Source organism: Lissotriton vulgaris, chromosome 8 (assembly GCF_964263255.1).
Source record: "Lissotriton vulgaris chromosome 8, aLisVul1.2, whole genome shotgun sequence".
Lineage (NCBI taxonomy): Eukaryota > Metazoa > Chordata > Amphibia > Caudata > Salamandridae > Lissotriton > Lissotriton vulgaris.
The window spans coordinates 612,363,172-612,384,353 of record NC_141696.1 but is presented as its reverse complement, the minus strand read 5'-3'; the positions used below and the strand labels follow the sequence as shown (position 1 = coordinate 612,384,353).

Below are 21,182 nucleotides of genomic sequence, written 5' to 3'. Positions count from 1 at the left end.
CCAGAAGCGCAATGCTTACATACCTCCTAAAGTACCCTTAGTGCCCCTCCCGATCATAGGGAAGCCCTTTGACAGGATTGGAGTGGATCTTGTGGGACCCCTTCCTAAAACAGGGGGCTACCAATACATAATGGTTATTGTGGATTACGCTACTCGTTATCCAGAGGGCCGCCACAACGACAGCTATCTCTCAGAGACTTGTAGAACTGTTTACGAGAATGGGTTTCCCCAAAGAATTGGTCACAGACCAGGGAACTCCTTTTGTTTCTCGCCTCATGAAGCAGGTATGTGCCATTTTAAATATCAAACACCTTCGCACCTTGGTTTACCACCTGCAAACCGACGGTTTGGTCGAACGGTACAATGACCTCCTGGAAACCACCCTAAAGAAACTTCTAACAGAAGATGGGAAACGCTGGAACCAACTGCTTCCGCTAGCGCTGTTTGTTCTAAGAAGCCAAACTCGGAACAGTCTGGGGGCATCCCCATTTGAACTCCTTTTTGGGAGAAAACCCCGCGCCCTGTTAGAGATCACTCGAGATAGTTGGGAAAGAGCAGGGGCCCAGGACGCCCAAGAACTCTTGGAATATTTAGAACAGCTAAAAACACGATTGCATAAGCTAAGGATCCTCTCATATGAAACCCTTGAGAAAGCCCAAGTTCAGCAGAAAAACTTTTACGACAAAGGAAAGAAATGGAGGTAACTGGCCTTGGGTGATTGGGCCCTTATCCTATTACCCACATCCACTCACAAACTCCGAAAAGGAGTGGCAAGGGCCCTTCCCCGTGGTCCGGAAAATAGGGAAAACCACCTATGCGCTGAAACTGTCACCCTCTAAAACCCAGATATACCATATTAATATCCTGAAAAAATGGTTGGGTCCCCCGCCCCAAACATGCCACTCAGTTTCTGTCACCCCATCCGTCCCACATACGGTAGATCAAACCGTTCTAAATCCTGATCTTACCGAAGGTATGAAAAAAGAAGTACGAGACATACTCATGAAACATCATCCCTGTCATGGGTCCCCCTCGAGAGAGGAGGAGGTTCGTCCACAGGAGCAAAGATGAATGTCCCACACACTTCCAGACAACAACTACCAAAGCGAGAAAGTATAACTTCGCTATAAGGCAGCTGCCACCAAAAAGTGTGGGGGGAATTTTCCCAGGGAGTATACCACTCTTCCCCCAGCAGGGTGACGTAGCTGCAGTCTTGATGGCAGGAGACTGGAAAATAAATATACAACAATACTAACCTCACCAGTACTTTACAGGGCTGATATACAAGTGTTCAACATACAATTCCACTTACCTCACGAGTGAGTGACAGGGCTTTAAGCTAGGAGTCCAGGCAAGAACCAGGAGATACAGCAGAGAACCTGGTGGACAACTAGCAAGGAAATCTCCGAAGGATAATGCACCAATTCCCGTCCTACTCATAAACTTAAGACAGAGCAGGACTGGGGGCCACAAGTGCAGCTGAATAACACTGGTGTCACTTATAGAGCTAAAGACAAAGTGACACAGAAACTCACTTCCAACACATAAACTAAAGACAGCGTGGAGCGAGTAACATATAACACAGACAATCCCCTCTTCCAGCTCATAAGCTAAAGACAGAGCGGGGGAAGGGTACAACCAACATAAAACACGGACAATAGACACACCCCGTCTGACTAGAAACCGAAGAGCAGAACGGAGTGGGCGTACCTACAACAAGACGTGTTAGACCAGACACACTCTACTCGTAAACTTAAGACGGAGTAGAGTGCAAACACAGACATACACAAAAAAAACCTTCGATCACACAAATGACCGCGGAGTCTAAACACAGTGATGAATTGCAAGTTCGGAACTGACACCAAGGAGGGGAGAAAGGCAGACGTGGAATTCAGGCGGAAGGGGACGCTAGGCACCGGGGAAGGGCGTGCCGAGACAAGAAAAGGTTACGGAGCAGGGCGAGAGGAACAAACAGCAGACAGGACACGGAACTGGAACAGAAAATACCGTGACCCAAAGCAGAAATCTCAGGAGCTGGAAAAGAGCACAAACGGGAGCAAAAGGAATCCGCAGGATCTCAGAACACAACGGGAACCTCACGGAGCAGGACGCTGAGTAGAGGGGGCGTGGTCACTAACCAAACAGTAAGCCAAGCAATGATTCGCGGGTGAGCTTCCCTTTTCAGCTACCTAGGGAGCGTCTCAAAATACCACGACTACTCGGCAAGAGGTTTTAGGGAAAGGGACAAAAGTCTCACAGGGACACAAGAAAGTTTGTATAACGGAGCATTCTACACAGCCTTGTGGAATCTATATTGAACACTTATGGATGAGGTCAAATCCGACCACCCCTAACAATCCCACTTTTTCAGCTCAGCCTGGCAGAACGACCTTAGCGGTACATTCCATTCCCAACCCTGCTGGAGTAACAGTGAAACAAAAGCCATATCGCGTCCCTGAAGCATGAAGGACTTTGCTAAAAGCCGAAGTTCAGAAAATGTTAGAAGCAGGCATAATAGTCCCCTCCAAAAGCAACTGGTCGTCTCCAATAGTATCAGTGCCGGAACCGGACGGAAGTACTAGGTTTTGTATAGATTTCAGGGCTGTCAACAAAGTCTCCAAACAGGACGGGTATCCCCTACCGTGAGTGGACAAACCTATCGAGCGCCTTGGGGAGGCCCAATACATAACTACTATTGACCTCACCAAGGGCTATTGGCAGGTGCCTCTTCTTCCCCAAGACCAGTAGACGACTGTTTTTTCGACACCTGAAGGGCTATTCCATTTTAATGTTCTTCCTTTTGGCCTGCATGGGCCTCCAGCGGCGTTTCAACGTCTTATGGATACTCTCTTAGCCCCTTACACCCGGTTCGCGGCTGCCTACTTGGACGACCTTGTCGTTCACAGTCCCAGCTGGGAAACCCACCTTAACCACCTGGAACAAATACTAGGAGCCTTACAAAAAGCTGGGTTGCATATAAATGCGAAGAAGTCACAAATGGCATTCACACAAGTTAAATATCTAGGTTACGTTTTGGGGGAAGGTCACCTGTTCCCACAACAGAAAAAGACAAAAGCCATCCAGTGACAGGTCTTTCCTACCACCAGAAGAGATCTTAGGGCTTTCCTGGGTCTGGTCGGCTACTATCGCCGCTTTATTCTGCATTTTGCTTCAGTCTCTGCTCCCCTAACTGACATGCTCAAAAAGGCCGCTACTTCTTTGCACTTTAAAAACCTCTCCCCTCAGGCTTGCACAGCCTTCCAGTGCCTTAGGGACATCCTGTCCTCCGCCCCGGTCTTAATGACCCCAGACTTCGAGAAACCATTCTTCCTACAAACCAATGCATCAGGCGTAGGTCTAGGAGCAGTATTGTCTCAAACAGACAACGAAGGCAGAGAAAAACCCATCTTATACCGGATTCGGAAGTTATTTCCTAGAGAAATCGCATACTCGACAATTGAAAAAGAATGCCCAGCGGTCAAGTGGAACATAGACAAGCTCCGTTACTATCTGGAGGGTCGCCATTTCACTTTGTTTGCTGATCATGCCCCATTGACCTGGTTGCAACAGAACAAGGGAAGGAATGCTCGCATCCTGCGCTCGTTCCTTTCACTCCAGCCGTATGACTTTGAGGTTCGCCATAGAAAAGGCACGCTCCAGACTAACGCTGATTTCCTGTCCCGTTATCCACTTTCCCCCGAACGGGAAAAGCTAGGGGGGTATATTTGTCACGGGGTCACGGAGTCACCGTTATTGTTCCCCGTGACTGACTCTCCGTCTCCCCTACAGGACTGGTCCGGGCCCTTTAAGGGAAGCCTGGACTTCCCTGGCTGTGATGCCAAACCCCTGACGTCAGAGGACGTCAGCCTATCCCCATTGGCCGTTGCCGAAGAAAAGGAGGATCCGGAAGACGCGGAGTTGCTGCTGTGCCGAGGAGACATCGAGCCAAGGAGAAGAAACCGACATGAGGAGCAAGGAACGGGGACGCCGAGTCGGTGTGGAGATCCAGCGAACCCGGGACAATGTAAGCCGGGAACGGAACGTCGGAGCGAGAGGGAGACGCGGAAGCCCCGCCGAGGGAGAAGCCAGGAGGCCACCGACTCCACATATCGCCCAGCCACGCGCAGGAAGACGCGTGGCTCAGCCAGGTACGGGGGCACTTAAGAAACCTTCTTCGATTTCATAAAGGGGAAACCGGGTAACGGAGGGAGCTGGCGGGACCAGGACACCAGTTACTTTGAGTACTTCACATCACTTCGAGCTCCTGTACTTGCGAGGTCGGTGTTGGTGACGGTAGTTCGGTCTATCTCCTCCTCACGATAGTTACCCTCACTCCCTTCCCCTTTTTTTTTTATTTGTTAGACTCAAGCAGTGAAGTAATTGCCACGTTTTCTTTTCTCCTCTTCAACCCGGGCGAAATGTTGAGACCGGGCTGCGAAGATAACTGAAGATAAAAGCAGGAAGATACCGTATCCCCTGGGACATTTATAACTAACTGTTCAGCTGCCTTACGAAGAAAAGCCTAAATAAACCTGCTGTACAATACCTTAGGAGTGCCTCCTTCTCTCCTTGTATACCCATAAGGTTACATGGTCGTAGCCATTTTTTAAGCAAATTGATATGAAATATCTTTTTTGTTTTTGTTTTGTTAAGGCGAAGACGGTATGTCGTCAGTCCTATTTTTTCAAGGATCTCATAGGGTCCTTTCCATTTGGCTCTGGTTTTAGGAAGAGAGGACGGTAAAAGGACTAATACCCAATCATGTACCTGAAGATGTCGCCTCTATCAGTTATTCACAAATGGCAGAAGAATTAGGGGTGCGTAAAGGAAATGCTTCTGGGTATCTTGTGGCATAATCGACAAGGGTTTACTGATGACCTTTCTGTGAATTTGGCAGGGGTCCTATGAGACCCATACCCACACGTTCGAATGGTTTCCCTATGATGGGCAGGGGTTGTAGTGGTACAGCTGGGTTGACGATATGGGTTTTTCTTTTGGCATATATCACATTTTTTACAGTATTTTTCGATTTGAGCATGTATACCTGGGCAATAAAAATGATCTAATATATTTTGCCTGGTTTTTTTGGAACCAATATGGCCTGCTAATAAATGACTGTGGGCGAAAAACATGACCTGTTCTCTGAAGCTTTGCGGGACAAGTAGTTGCTTGGGAGACGTTGGTGTTCCTTTCCTATAGAGTAGATCCTGTTCTACTAGAAAGGAGGGATAGGTGGTGGATGGGACCAAAGCCTGTTTCCAAGCTTCTTGAAGAGTAGGGTCATTTTTCTGGGCATATCGGAAATTGTTATCCCCCGCCCATGGGGTCTGTGTTAGAGCGGTAGTGGAAATATTTTGCCCCCCTTTTAATTTTTTACGAAGGAGTCTCATGAATGCCAGATGATCAGTGCCTAGTTTAAGTTTTTTGGGTAGATTGGGTAATACCCCTACAGTGATTTGTAGGACCCTTCCGTCCGGCAGTCGCACATCTACGAGGGCAGCTGGATATGATTTAACATCTCCATGTACACACCTGATGGGTATTTGTCGGTCCTTAATTATATTTTCTGGTCTAACTAGGGAACTCTGAATCACCGATTGTCTACAACGTGAAACCAGTAATGTTTTTATACAAACTCCCTCGATAACTAAACTTACATAAAATGCTGTACCCTTCTCCTCAGTATATAGGACGTCTCTTGGGAGGTAACTGACGTCCATCGGCTCTTGTGTGTTCCTTTTCTGGGGGGCAAAAACAAGCCATATGACCCCAACTACCACATTCAAAACATAGAGGCCCTTTTACTGGTAAGGGTTCAGGTTTTGGGGGGCGGGGTTTTGTGGTGTCCAATTATATCCTATTGATTTTCTTTTCAGTGTTCCCGGATCCAGAGCGTTGGTTTCTTTCTATCTCCCAAGGAGATGGTTTGAGTTGGGCTCTGGAATATGTAATAGCCATTTCTACAAAACACGAGGGGAACCTGCTAGGATTCCACCAAGCTACACAGTCACATACTTGAATGAATCAAATTTTACTCGTTTACTCCTTATTTGTCAAATTTCACACTTGCTTTTAATCCTTCTTAGATTCAATTTTTTCAATCCATTTTACTCATTTCAGTTTTTACGATGATGTTCACACAAACGCAGGAGCACCATGGAGTTCCAAATGTCACGATTTATTAAAAGTAACCCAATGCATTTCGGAGTCACAATCCCTTCGTCAGGGGATTCTAAAATACAAAAGGAATTCATTTTACAAAATGCTTGCAGCATGTTTATTAATGTTAAACTTCCAATTCAACTGATGACTCGTTTACTCTCATTTTGCTAAACTGTTTTTACACCCACGAACAGCCAATAAGCAGTAATGCAGCATTGCAAAATATGTTTTAAAGACACTTAATCCGAGGTATCAAACAACAACCCTTTAAGTAAAGCACCTATACCCTGAACAAAGCTTTATGTCTAATCAATAAGTCTTATGGTGAACCATTGTTCCCTTCTCCTGAATTAATCATTAAGCTTACCGTGACATATGCTGTAGTGCATCCCTCATTTTTTTTAGAAAAAACAAACTTTCGAAATACCCATTTCCTTTCTAAACAGAATACCGAGTTCCATGGCATTCGTATTTGTCTCCTTACGTGCTGAAGCACGCTTAACCCTCGTGACCTCCCTCGAGTGGCTAGTCACGTGTTTCCCTAGTAAGGCTGAGAGAAAAAACAGGCTACTGGACAATTAATACAGGAAATTCAGTCATCATCCGTGTCTCGTTCATTAAAACTAACTACATATCCCAGAATGCTTTGCCCACCGTTACTTGCTCAATACCCAAAATATTTGTGTGACCAACAATCGTATTCTATATTCCACCTCTTATGTGGCAATTTCTAGGCTTCTTCTACCGAAAGGTGTTTATGTTGTTTGAGCCATCTCTGAGTAGGGTAAGGTAGGGCCTCCAAGAACTGTTCAAGATAAATTGAGGACATTATCTCTTCTTTTGTTCATTCTTGGGGTTTTAACCATTTATCGGCCGTCGTTATTAATTTATAGAAAAGAATTTTCGGGGTATCTCCAGGGCTTCCTTTCTCTTTCGGAAAACGGACTCTATATGCTTCTGTGTCTAGTCCAAGAGGGTCCAAAATGATGTCTTTTATCGTACTATATGGTGTGGTACCGGTTGGGTTGGCTGCCTGGTATGCAGCCTGGGCCTCTCCTGTTAATAAGGGGGCCAAAAAGAAAGGCCATTTATGTTCTGGCCACCCTGATGCTCGAGCGGCCCGTTCAAAATTAAGCAAAAAAGTGTCTGGTTCCTCTCCTGCACTATACTTCTGTAGGGGTCAAGTCAGAATTTATATAGCGCACTACATACCCAGAGGGTCTCAAGGCGCTTGAGGAAGGGGGGGGAGGTTTACTTATCAAATATCCAGGTTTTAAGCTGTTTTCTGAAGGCTAGGTGGTTTTGAGTAAGGCGGTGGTGGGTGGGAAGGGAATTCCAGGTTTTGGCCGCTAAGTAGGAGAAGGTCCAGTAGTGTTCGAATGTCGTCTGTTGCTGCGATGAGGGCGGTCTTGGTGCTGTGTTTGGCTCGGAAGCCAGACTGTGAGGAGTCAAGTGATTTGTTGGTTTCAAGGAAGGCGGCGAGCTGATTGTTGATGGCTTTCTCAATGACTTTGGCAGAGAATGGGAGGAGCGAGATGGGGCGGTAATTTTTGAGTTCGGTGGGGTCAGCTGTGGGCTTCTTCAGAAGGGCGCTGAGTTCGGCGTGTTTCCAGCTTTCTGGGAATGTGGCGGGGTTGAGGGAGCGGTTGATGACGTCTCGGAGATTGGGTGCGATAATGGAGTCTGCTTTGTTGAAGATGTGATGGGGGCATGCGTCTGTAGGGGATCCTGAGTGGATGGAGTTCATTAGGCGAATGGTGTCATCTGTGGTGATTGGGTTCCAGTCAAAAAGGTTATTCGGAGGAGTTACAGGTTCGGAGGTAAATGAGGTGGACTGGTTTACGGGTTGGTTGTCAAAGCTGTTATGAATGTCAGCGATTTTGTCATGGAAGAATGAGGCGAGGGAGTCGCAGAGGACTTGAGAGGGGGTGATGTCGTTTGAGCTGGCGGTGGGGTTGGTGAATTCTTTGATGATGGTGAAAAGTTCCTTGTTGTTCCCTATCAGCTTGGGCTGATGACATGTGTCTTTCTACAGCCCACTTTAATTTCTCCTGATCTTGTATGAGTTTTTGGATGAGGTTCTCCATTATAGCAGTCTAATGGAATTATCCCACTTCTGGCACAGAGTGTGGAATATTATGAATAATCAAGTACTCTGAATTGGTCGGACAAAGGGTTTTATTTAAGGGTATTCTCTAAATCAGCATATAATTATTGATATTAAGAGTCTCTTCATCAGTCTTGTTGACAAAGCGTCTGATTCTCTCCTTCTTCCTGCGTTCTCTTTTCCTCTTTATCTTTGCAGGGTCCGATTAGCGCAGGCTCACATGTGGTTAAAACAAAAAAAAAAGAAAAGAAAGCGAGTGTCACCATACACTCTATTCTCTTGACTTTCTTCAGGGAAAGGAGTGCGGGGTAAGAACACCACAACCGTCACCAAGTGATTTTAAGCTCCAGTCTGGAGCCTTTGAGCATCTCGTTTACACTTATTAGTCCCCCTCCTCTCTACGTGTGCAGAGTACTTTATTATCTGCCACGTCCCCCTTTGAGAGTCACCCGCGTATACAGGTACGTACCTCTGACAACCACACTTTTTCGGGAGTGTGGCTGGTTGGTTCTTCGTGCCGGATGGGGTCTGGCTCCCCTGTAGACACTCCTGAAGTTCCTGCTCTTCTTTCTGGAGCGCTGACAGCTTTGGCGTCGGTAGGGTTGGCAGTCACTCTCCCTTTCGCTCGGGATGCCTTCCAGGACTCCCTCGGGCTCCCTGTCGGGTCGGCACATCCTTCTTCCAGAGTGATAACGAGGCTCTATTCCTGTCTAGCTCTTAAAGGTGCCGCGTCTTCAGGGAAGCAAGATCCCATTGGTCCACGTGACGGAGTCAGCTGGGTTGACGGCTCCAGAAAGTGTTCTTGGTTTAAAGGGGATGTAATATTCTTGTTCGGAGGTTCCCCACGGTGACTGGAAACAAAGAACAGGGAAGATACAAGGGGGTAATACGTCCAAAGACACGTTGACTGGTTGTGTGCGGTCGAGTCCCTTGTGACATACAGATTTCATGTTTGATATTTGAGTTGCAAGATGGCTGCCAGGTGAGAAGGGTGTTGAGTGTAGCATGCTGGTGGTGGGGAAGAGACCAGGCCCCATGTTACATGTAAACATTTGGGTGTGACTTTGTCAGTGGATGAGAAGAGTTCAGCTTCTTGAGAGGTGTAGTTCAGTAGCAAGATGGCTGGCAGGTGAGAAGGGGGGGTGAGGAGTGTAGCATACTGGGTGGTGGTGAAGAGAGCAGGTCTCGTAGATGTGGTGAAGGCGACTTACCTTCAGCAGAGGCTGAGAAGTGTTGGGCTTCTTGAGTGGTGTTAGTTCAGAAGCAAGATGGCTGCCAGGTGAGGAATGTAGCATGCAGGGTGGTGGTGAAGAGAAAAGGCCTCATGGTAGATGTAAATATTTGTTACTTTACTGATTAGTAATGTACCATAGCTGTATATTGTACAGATCTTTGATTTGAGACACATTTACATGAGCCCACATTACATGCTTCCCTTCTTGTAGGATTTGCTTCAGCCCTTACAGACAGCATTGGAATAAGATACAATTTTTGCAATGTATATCTGTGTGTAGTTAGCAACAATATACTTTGCCACATAGAAACCAACTTTTGAGATAGATTCCAAATGCCATGTTCATGGAGTAGATGTTAATGAGGACGGAAAAGGCTTATTTGATAGCAGGCAGGACTTTGTGATATTGTGTCAGTTCTTGTAGTATAGCTAACCAGAGTCCATGCCTCCCTGTATTCCTTCCAAGCCCTCAGGGTGAAGGACGGCCAGGCCTTGTCCTCCCAGGGCATGAGTCATAATGGCGAGCTGGGAGGACCACCATCAATTCTCTGTGCCTCCTGGGGGTGGTCGCTGTACTTCTTACGAACCTTCTTCTGGAGGTGGTTCCACCTCTTCCTGATGTCCAGCTTTGTGCACAGGGAGTTTCCAATAGCATTCACACTGTTGACTATCCTCTCCCACATTTCCGATCTCATAATGTGAGGAGTATGCTGGACTTGGATCCCAAACATTTGGGGTTCTATTATAATGATTTCATCCACCTTGTTTGTTCATTCCCTTTCACTGAAGGCTGTTTTTTGGGGGGCCCTAGTGAGAGGAGAAATAAAATGTTAGGGTAGTGAGTTCAAAAATATTTGAGACGGGAATAACTGCTTAAGTTGTGCAAATGTAAGTGAAAAATAATAGATTGAAAGGATTAATTATAGTTGTGCTAAAGGTGGCTGCTCTGTCTTGAATAGCAAAGGATGTTGGTCAAGTTAGGGGTGTGTTTTATAGTGTGGTTTGCAGGCGTGGCCACTTGTGACGAAATTTCTGATGTATGGTATTTGAGTCCAACCAATAGTTTTTTTATGTTGTAGATTTTTTGGTTCCTCCCACATCGGCTATAGACCACCTTTGAGCAACCGCTGTTGGCTGTCCACCGCTGTGAGACTGTCCATGTCACTTTGCCAGGATAGCGTATCCACCGCGAGTGTATTACGAGCACAGTGTCCGCAGTCTCACCACCGACAAATCAGCCTGCCATGGGTCTGCCGCTGAACTACTGACAGGGTCTCCTGGGCATCGGTCTGTGTTTGGGACTGCTCAAATCTATGACTAGCGGTTGTCCGCCAGCACAGCAGCGGCGTGGAGTAGACAGATGCGGTTTTCTGGCAGTTGGACCGCCAAACTCATAATCGGGCCCATAGTGTGTTGAAGCAATGTGGTTTTTAGCTTGTAGTATTCAATAAACAATAGAATTATAAGTTCTCCTTCACATTGCGTCTATACTCAACATGGTGCCTATCTAGAAACGATATAACTATATTAAACAAGACCTACACACCTGGAAGGCCAGCGCTCTCAGCATTTGCAAGCGTTGCAAGAGCATGAAAGTGGAGATGCTCCTTGCGTCTTTAGTGCTTCTACTGGCCAAGCGGTGCATAACTACACACTGGAAGGCACCGGGGGTCCCCCTCTAGCGGCATGGGTGAGAGCGGTCAGGAAATGGTGCGCAGCAGAGGAAGAGGTACTCCGATCAGAAGAAGTTAAAGTAGCCCGTAAATATCCTATATCTATGTCATGGGCCATGCTACTTCATTCCTTCGTACAGGAAACTGGCGCCGGAGTCTCCGGCTACCCATTCCCCGGTGGTGCACACAACCCCTGTGGCAACTCAGGGTAATTCTTAGAGGGGTTAGGAGCTTGTTGGGTCAAGTCTGACAACCTTGAGTGGGCTATAGATGCCACCTGCGCATCCCTAGCTAAACACCATGCCATAATGCAATACCCAGGCGGCCAACACCCAGCGGAGCAAAGTGCGACACAGTGTATCCCAGTTCTACCTCCCCGTTCGTTCCAGTGTCTGTCCTTACTGGCGCATAACAGCCCCCAAGACATAGGGCTAATAATGAGAGTGCACATCACATCCCAGTACAAACACAGACTACCTTGCATGAATGCCAATAAAAATGATTTTGTAAAAAAATAACTATGTTAAACAATGTTCTGGAGGCGAGTGATAGTCGACATAGCCAGAACTACACATTTAAACCTAGTCCTGTCCCCCCAGTGTAGTCTCTTAGTTGATATATAGCGACCAAAAGGCAAGAAGATATCATATAAATGTCTACAGCTGGTGCTAGCCTTCGCGAGACGTAGGGTTTCAATCACCTGGACGGGACAAAGAGCACCAGAGATTGCTCCCCAACACAAAAATGGGTCGAAATGGACGTTGGCGGAAGAGGCCCACATGAAACTTGGCCGGAGAGAAGATAAGGTGCAGGATGACTTAGTTGACTGGTGAGCCTTATGTGACAATCTCATAGCTCCAGACTCTGAATCTCCTTCCTCAGACTGTGATAGCAAAGACGACGGGCGGGTTGACACACAGACGGCACAACAAAGCCCCTTTGTGTTGAGTGCATAAAATTAGACCTGACCGCTGGCTATGTGCTGAACTCCCTGGGGGGAAGTGAGAGGCTCAAGTATGCTTGGAAAAAGTTTTTGCAATGTCAAGTTATGAGTGTAATGTACCATTCACAGTGCATGCCTCTACCTGCTGTTTTTCTGTTGTAATGTTTTCTAAAACAAAGGTTTAAAAAAACAACTATATTAAACGAGACAAAAAAAATAGTATTCAAAGATGGTGGCCTGGTGGTATTGGTTTGCCAACGCATGCACAAATATTGACAAAGCCTATGCCAGTATTGGCAAAGTGAGATTTATTGGGTTTGTCAAAGCTTGGCCTTCTATGTTGTACGGATTTTCTGAGAGGAACACATACTTTTGATGGAAGTGCTATGTCTGTTCTGATGTACATGGCATCTCTCAAGGGATTCTTTCATTTGTGTTACCTGTTCTGCACCTGCTTTGTATGTGAGAGAGAACATGCCACTAACTGAGCTGTGCTATACCTGTTATATGTGTCTGTTGTATGCTTGCGTAGCTGCTGGCTATTTTGCACCTGGTGCTTTGGATTATTGACACTTAAGAACCTTTCAGAGTACTGATGCTTAATAGATTGGCTTTGTCAGTGTTTGCTCTCCAACAATTTCAGTCTTTGCTGAGGGCATTCTTGGTTCTGCTTGATGTATTTATTACATAACTCTAAATGGTTGTGTTCACCCCACCCCAGAGTTACAGATACTAAATACCAGTGTCTCCAGGGTCAGGGGAAATTGGTGTCCATTATGAGGTGGGCCGTGAGGGTCGATAAGAAATAGAGTTTTTTTAGGGAATCAGTAATTCTGGGTCCAATTAACCCGGTAATACCCCATTCCACAACGCAGTTTAGCCTGGGGTTTTCAGCAGTTTTGAACAGCTAATATGTCTTGGGTGGGGGGTCTTGGTGTAAGGACAGGCCCTGGGTGATTCAGCAGACCTCATCTAATCTACTCAGTAACATCCCTTACCAGCTCCATCAGATTAATGGGCCATTTGCATTGAGGTCCTCAGTATATTGCCTATGATTTTGAGCTCTACTTTGCTGTTCGAAACCCTGATTTTGTTTTGTGTGGTTTGACCATGCACTAAAATAGGTAATAGTAGGGTCTACCTGATTTCTGTGGCATTGGCGTTTGGTAAATTAAGATTCATATGTTTAATTTCTTTTTAGGTTCAGTAGAGCATTCTGAATGCAGTTTTGATCGACATGAGTTTCCTATTGCCCAAGTTGACAAGCAAGCGCGAACTAGACCAAGCCATAAAAAGCACTGCAGAGAAAGTGTTGGTTCTCAGATTTGGCAGAGATGATGACTCTGTTTGTTTACAACTGGATGACATTGTAAGTACATTTTGTCTTTTTTGTTTGTCTTCCAAAACAAAGTTTCAAGAAATGAATGCAGATGATAATTAACTTTTGCGATTCAGATGATTTTTCCAAATTTCCCAAAGTTTATTCTCTATATTCTTCTATACAAAAAGGCAATGCAAAATAAAACTGGTGATGGTGGGCAAGCTGTCACCTTTACGGCCCTAAATAGGGTGCACAATATCGCACAATAATTAGGAAGGACATGTTCTACAGTGAGACAGTGTGGACATTCAGTTGAAGGGAAGAAAGGACATATTATTGGAAGAGAGGGAAAGATGGAAAAAGGCAATATTAGTCACTTTTACTCCGGTAGCATCCTCCTTAGCCTTGCTAGTACATTGAGAAGTAGGAATTTAGAACTCCAACAAATCTTTGGGAGTTATTTTAAAAACTGCACAGGAAGACGCTGGTAGATGAACAGCTGTTGTTCTCAAAGTTTACCAACAAAGGATGGCAATAGTGTCCTATGTTGGTCCTAAATTGCAAATCCAGGTCTTCCCTGGACCGGAAACAAGCATCCTGGGGCAGGGTGTGCCCATACCTGGCTCCCTTTCTCACTTTGCCACTGGATTCAAGCTAGCCTGGCTGATGAGGGGTGTTATGCTTGTTTCCGGACCAGGGAATACCAGGACCGGCAGTTTGGGCTAGATTGTTCCCATGAGGAGCAGGGTCAAGACTGATTTGCATATGGCTGGGTCTGAACTGGGATGGCGAAGTGAGCTAAAGAACGATGATGGATTCAACCCAGATCTGGGGGTAAGTGTCTGAAAAGTTTCAGCACTCCGTCCATCATCTCCTTGTGTTTGCTTAGATTTGTTGTCCAGCTATTTGCACCCATTTGCCTGTCTCAGATTCTACTGTTTAGTATTACATTTTCTCTCCTGGTTTATTCTTTATTCTGGGGAGAGGAGTTGGCCTAACGGCTAGGGTGGTAGACCTCTAATCTGGGGAACTAGGTTCGAGCTCGGTAATGACGATGAACATCCTGTGATTCTGGGCAAATCCCTTAATCTCCCCGTGCCTAACAAAAATGTATGTCCTCATGTAATGCAACTGGTGCTATGTAAAGCGCTCTGATACCCAATTCGGGTCAAGTTTGCTCTATATAAAACTCAATAAAATAAAAAGAAATAAAAAATCTATATAAGCACAGACAAACACACACACACACCACATACTTTTTTGCACAGCTTTCCGTTAATTTCATACAACATTCTTCAATCGTTCTAATGTATAATTGGCTAATTCAAGTGGTAAGACAGTCTGTAGGCTGAGCTTCCAGAGCAGAAATCTGTGTTAGCTGAAGGTTATATGTTGTAGGTAGTGTTCTGGACAGAGCTATCTCACCTGTGTTGGAATGGAGAATGATAACCTGCATGATCTCTAGAGGGTCTGTGCCTTGTTTGAAGTTCCCCCACCTCAGTACACACGACAGTCGTGTGTGAGGCTTTTCTGTAACATCGAGTGAGACTCTGAGGCTTTTTTGTGACATTGAGTGAGACCCAGAGCAAGTGTCTGCTGTAGGGAGGGCACAACACATGCACCTTACTCTGAAAGAGAGTATGATCATATAGGCTGTAGAGGAATGTGAGGAAATGAGGTGTATTATATGATGTGGTTGTGGGACCACAGCTAGTAATACACTTACCAGTCCCTTTAGGACCAGTAGTTTTCGTTTGTTAAACCTTCCATCTCAGCCCTGGGTAGCTGTGGCGCTTAGCAGCAATACTTACACTCAGGAACAAGTGCAAGTGTAAAACATTTAAACTGCACCAAAACAAGTAAAGAAGAAATGCACAAGACACTCGAAATCTGACACCAATTTATAAAGATAGACTGTATTTTTAGACACTACAATTAAAAAGATCTACTGGATGGTTACAGAGAAACCATTACAAGGTTTGGTAATATGCACTTATTATCTTAACTGCAAACAAGCATTGGCAAAGTCAACCGATTTGACACCCGCATTTTTCTTGAAAAGTTTCTAAGTATCAACATGGTTACTTTGAGCCATTTTAAACGACCAAAACTGTCAGGGAGCCAGTCAGTGGGTCCATTAAGGTACACAGAATCAGTTACCTCAGAGGGAAAAGCAAGGAAGGAAGTTCCAGGCACTTTAATATTTTTTGCTGTAGGTTCCTTTGGAAATGGTCCTAATATAAGGAATACAAAATGCTGAAGATGCTCAAGGATGCTATGGATGGAATGCAGTTGACGAGTGTCTTTCTGCGGCTCCATTTCGGTCCACAAACTTGGTGAGGCGGTCCTGGCCACAGGGGTAGACGTCCCTTGAAGTACTCTTGGTCCTGGTAGAGGTCCAGTCGCTACTGGGCTACTAGTCGCCCAATACTGCAGTTACAGCCAAATCCTTTTCTGGACGATAACTTGCCTTTTGGCTGACCAAGCTGCACTCTGACTCTTCCAGGTCCAGCAGACTCGGATGCAACTTTGAGAATCAGATCCCTGTCTCTGTAACTGCTTGGCTGAGAAACGGCATCTTGAAGATTTGGGCTACCAACAAGCCCCAGGAGGCTTCATTAGCTGTTGAGGCCCTGTGCTGCAAACAGTAGGTCAGCCAACTGACCTTTGGTGCCTCTTGCTTCGTCTGGGGTCTGGAGACGACTTCTCCATGAGCATGACTCCCTTCTCCTTTGCTAGCCACCAGGTTCAGCTGATGCAGCTTCTCTGTGCTGGTTCCTTGATGCAGCAGGGCATTATTTCTTCAGTCCTCTTATCCAGTCTATCTGATCTACGTTCTGGGTGCCAGGGGTGCTCTTTTTGTGCTCAGAAAAGGTCCTCACCACCCCCTTTTCTGAATCGTTTTTGGCCACTATAGGTGTGGCAGGGTATACTCAGACATGAGTCCCTTTCTCACTGCTCCATCCGGATTCAAGCAAGCCGGGCCGAAGACGGCTGAAATGCCAGAAACCGGTCCCCGGTAGCTTGTCTCCTTTCTGGTGAAGAATTGTCTTGGTAGTTTAGTCTGCCCTGTTCCCATGATGCACTGGGCCAGGGACAGACTGATTTGCATATAGCCAGGTTCTGAGCTGGGATGAGGCTGTGAGATAAATAACGGTGATGGATCAAGCCCTGATCTTTGGACTGGGTAAGAGTGGTCTGCTTAATTCAGACACTCTGTTGATCACCACCCCCTTTTCTGAATCGTTTTTGGCCACTATAGGTGTGACAGGGTATACTCCGACATGAGTGCCTTTCTCACTGCTCCATCAGGATTCAAGCAAGCCGGGCCGAAGACGGCTGAAATGCCAGAAACCGGTCCCCGGTAGCTTGTCTCCTTTCTGGTGAAGAATTGGCTTGGTAGTTTAGTCTGCCCTGTTCCCATGATGCACTGGGCCAGGGACAGACTGATTTGCATATAGCCAGGTTCTGAGCTGGGATGGGGCAGTGAGATAAATAAGGGTGATGGATCAAGCCCTGATCTTTGGACTGGGTAAGAGTGGTCTGCTTAATTCAGACACTCTGTTCATCACCACCCCCTTTTCTGAATCGTTTTTGGCCACTATAGGTGTGGCAGGGTATACTCAGACATGAGCCCCAGGGATGTGGAATATTTGTAAAAATCTACTTGTCCAAGGGACAACAGGCTACCAAAATCTACTTGCCCTGCAAAGAAATCAACTTGTCCAGACTACTACTTAATTTAATTATTTGATGTTCATGCACTGGAAAAAACAATATTACAATATACATTTTGCATTCTGTATTGGCAAATAAAATACAGTTAAAAACATTTTATACCCAATCTGATCTCTACAAAACATCTGTGCTCCAACCCTAAGTCAGAGATGGACATAAATGTTATTCTTTATATGCCTTAACTATGTTTTCTTTAGCAGAGCAAAGTATGTTTTTTTCTGATTCATCAGTAAAGGGCAAGAGTAAGAACTCTTTTCTTTTTAAGAGACATTTCTGTATATTTCACTCCAATTAACATCAAAGCATCATCTCACATGATGTGAAAGATTTTCTTTTGTTTGACTGTAACATTGCAACATGTAATGGTAATAAAACTCTTGGGGCTGGGCCCATGGTTGCGCAAGCAGTCGGAGAGAGAGTCAGGTTTATGCCTCAGGTATGGCAGTCTTACCAGCAGTCCCAAAGAGAGAGTAACATTAAACTTGGTGATGAGTCAGTAGGATCTTCAACAGAACCCAAATTGTGTTACAGATTTACAAAAAGGATTTCTATGTCTTCCCATAGGAAGAAGCTGATTGAAAGTCTTGGAAGGCTTCAGTAGATTCCAGAACCATTTACCTTACCTGTGGTAGATAGGTAAAACTAACATGATAACCGGTTGTGGAGCAGTAGTGGTGACATCTGAAATGACTAAACTCATGCAAGTAGCTGGTATCCGGGTCAAGGATCTGAAAATCCTTCTCTTGTGAATCTGGTCAGTCCCAGCAGGATTTTAATGTGGTATGATACAAACTGACAGGAATACGGTCTATGAAAATGCATTGGCATGCTCATGATGAACTGCTGAATAAATCCTGTGTTAAAAATATGGACAACATATCGGAAGAATGAATTGTGCGTTATCAGTATGGGCAACATATCGGAAGAAATGCCTGTGTTGTGGTTGGAGCTTTGAGGTTCCGCCAGTAATAGCTCCCACAGTGCAGTGGCTGAATTACACTTCTGCAGCAAATTTAAACACAAACATTCCACTTGAAGGAGAGCTGCAAAATTAGTCTGCATGGATTAGTCAATGTCATTTTCGGTAAGCTCCTTGAAGGAGTTGTTGGCATTCACCCCAACCGTTATTCTCCAGTGAGGGTAGTCTGCCCTGTAAGAAAATACAGATCACTGTCTCCAGGTCCAGTGTATTCTCGTCGGACATAAGACAAAGAACTGTTGCTATTTGCCTGATATACTTTTAAAAGAATCCAACAGGGATCATGTCTGCAGCGTGGTCTGGCCCAAAAACCACTCACCCGCAGGTTGTCAAGAAATGGGCCCCGAGTCTGGTATTTCTTGAATCAGATACACTATGGTTTAGGCAGGAGCCCAGGAGGAAGCAGAAAGAAGGCGGCTAGTAGGAGAAATCTCCAAGCAAAAAGCATAAATGATGCTATATTCTTAAAATATTCCTCAGCTGTTGAGTGGAGAGTGATTGAGTGGATGCTCGGGCATGTTGTAGGCCTGGTTTTAGATTTGGCAAAGGAGAGACCAACAAAACACAGGGGCTTGTGAATCGGGTTTACATTGAGCATACATGTTAGGAGACAGGATTACTCAGATGGAAGATTGATACCATTTTGCAAATGCAAGACACCGCCTGCAGTTTTAAGAAAGAGTAGTGTGGGTGGAGGATAGGAAGATAAAATGAGAAGTAGAGATGGGGAGAGTGAATGTTTTAGGGCATTTACATGAAAATAAATGACACAGTAAAGTAGCTGTGCTGGAGGTAACGGTAATTGCCACATACATTAGTCCTCAGGTTTGTATGAAGAGGTTGCACCAGTTTTCAACATCCAAAAGCATCCTCAGCCTTTCAAACTGTGGCGATCTCTTCTTGAAGACAGCAGCTAAAGAACAAGTACAAGAGACTACAGAAATTGAAGTAGAGCCTGTGCCCTAAAGTAGGGAAGGTAAATGCAAGTGATTGGTTCTCCCAGTACAACATATAAATCTAGGCACGCCCTGACATACAATCATGTGACACTCATGTCATTAAATGTATGACAGAACCAAAGATCCTTCGACATTCACAGCAAAATTAGTCAAGGGAGGCAGGTTTGAGGGGGATCTATAGATGGGAATGGAGATCCATGGGAAGCCAATTGTGACTGAGGGGTAACACAGGGAGCCCGGAATGTCTTACAGTTACACCGAGAGACTATGGTAGCATAGGATTTATAAAGAGACAGTAGTAGCCCAGGGATTCTTAGCTAGAAATGGCTTAAGTGTCAAGGGGAAGTTGCTGATGGCTTTGTGGTTACATGGGTTTTGGACTGGTGAACGGAGAAGAGTGAGGGATGATTGAGAGGTTAACCATTGAGTTAAGAGAAGGAAGGGGCGTTAGACAGGGAAGTAAAAAATATCAGTAGGTTTTAGACAAGGAAAAAAAGAAGAGTTGGAGTCCTGGAGGCATGGGTTACACTGGAGACTAGAAATGAGAGAAAGGTTGGGGATGATTGTGTGCAGGAGAATGTAAAGGGTCAGACGTGGATAGAGATGGTTCAGGAATTTGATATCGTGCATGAGAAGATAGGTGTGTTAGACACGGATAGATATAGTGGAAGTGTTAGGTAGGGCACTGACTAGTTTTGGTGCTTTTGTTGTTGTTGTTTTTTTACCAGAGCTGGCAGTTGCTGTGAAGAATGTTACGTAAATGCATCATTTTTTTTCTCTGGCTGTTATCCTACTGAATTCCTCTGAGAGTATTGAAATGTTGATTCCTCCTAGATTTAAATTATTTTTCTGCAGCTTGTAGTTACTGTCTTTGTGTGCAATGTATTTAAGGCACAATAGCTTCAGTGCTGCCTGTCTGGGGGTTGAAGCCTGTGCTCTGTGATGCTTTTTAAAGGTTAACCCTGTTGCAAGGTGTAGGTTAGAGCACATTAAAAACACCTGGAAGAGAAGCCAAATGAAAGTCAAAAGACAGACTGCAAGACATATAAGTGGTACTGCCTGACAGATAGGCACTTCTAACTGATGTGAAGGAACACCTGTGCCTCGTTAATCTATACACTACAAGCAAGAGACTGAGTAGGACATTTCAGACCCATCGCACACCCTCCACAACTCAAGCCAGTTCTACAGGGCCATTTTTAAGAAACTTATTTTTATGCACTGCATTAACACATTGTCAGGCATTTTACCCGGCTCCATTTGGTGTATGTCTGAAATAAACGCCCCAGGTGTTTGCCCTCTGAATGCACACAATATGTCATGTTTGTTAAGATGTAACCTAGTTGCTAGATTAGAAAACGAGGGAACCAAATTTCTAATGCTGCTCCACTTTACTACAATATGTGATCTTGTGCAAATGTTTTATTTTCCTGGGACTCTATTCCTTTACCTGCCAAAACTGCTTGCACTTGGCGATAGGCTAACTCCTATGAGTTATGGCAAACAGCTTGGCTTTTACACAAGTATATATAAGAACCTGAGAAAACAACAACACCATTTTTAAAACGTTATTTAAATATTTTTCTTACTGAGAACTAAAGTTACCCTGCTTAAGACCCTGTGAGAATCGGGAGGCATCAATCCTGTATTAGGAACAACTATAGCAGATACTGACAACAGCTATTTGTTGCTGTCCTGCATGCTTGCCACTTCATTGAAAATCCTACAAAGTACCTCAATGTGTTGAATAAATGCCGGCATTTATGGAAAATACACTATCAGAAAACTTGCAAGCAAACCTGCAAAAGTATGCGCTGCCTTTCCTGTTTTCTTTAGCAATCCTTATGTTTATAGATGCTGCTGAAGTGAGAAGTACTACAGATCAAAGCGTTTTCACAAAGCCCCGGATTTTTTACAGATTGCACTCATTGTACATAAAACGCAGGCAAGCAGGAAGCACAAGAGATTAATGAGGGGCATACCGCTGCTCATATGTGACGTCCACGGAAAGTAAAAGGTAACTGAAATGCCCACCAGGAGCAGACTTGTGTGGGCTCCAAGAGGCC

The 21,182-nt window shown here is 45.1% G+C and overlaps 1 protein-coding gene across 3 annotated transcripts in view; it reads left to right on the top strand.

Moving 5' to 3' along the window:
- The window catches only part of TXNL4B (thioredoxin like 4B), a 152,461-nt gene that overhangs the window by 76,498 nt on the left and 54,781 nt on the right, over nt 1–21,182 (top strand). For all 3 annotated transcript variants that reach the window (XM_086934481.1, XM_086934480.1, XM_086934479.1), the window contains exon 2: nt 13,321–13,488. In XM_086934481.1, coding sequence (XP_086790607.1) covers nt 13,357–13,488 — 132 coding nt within the window. In that variant the 5' untranslated portion in view covers nt 13,321–13,356. The remainder of the gene's footprint in view (nt 1–13,320; nt 13,489–21,182) is intronic.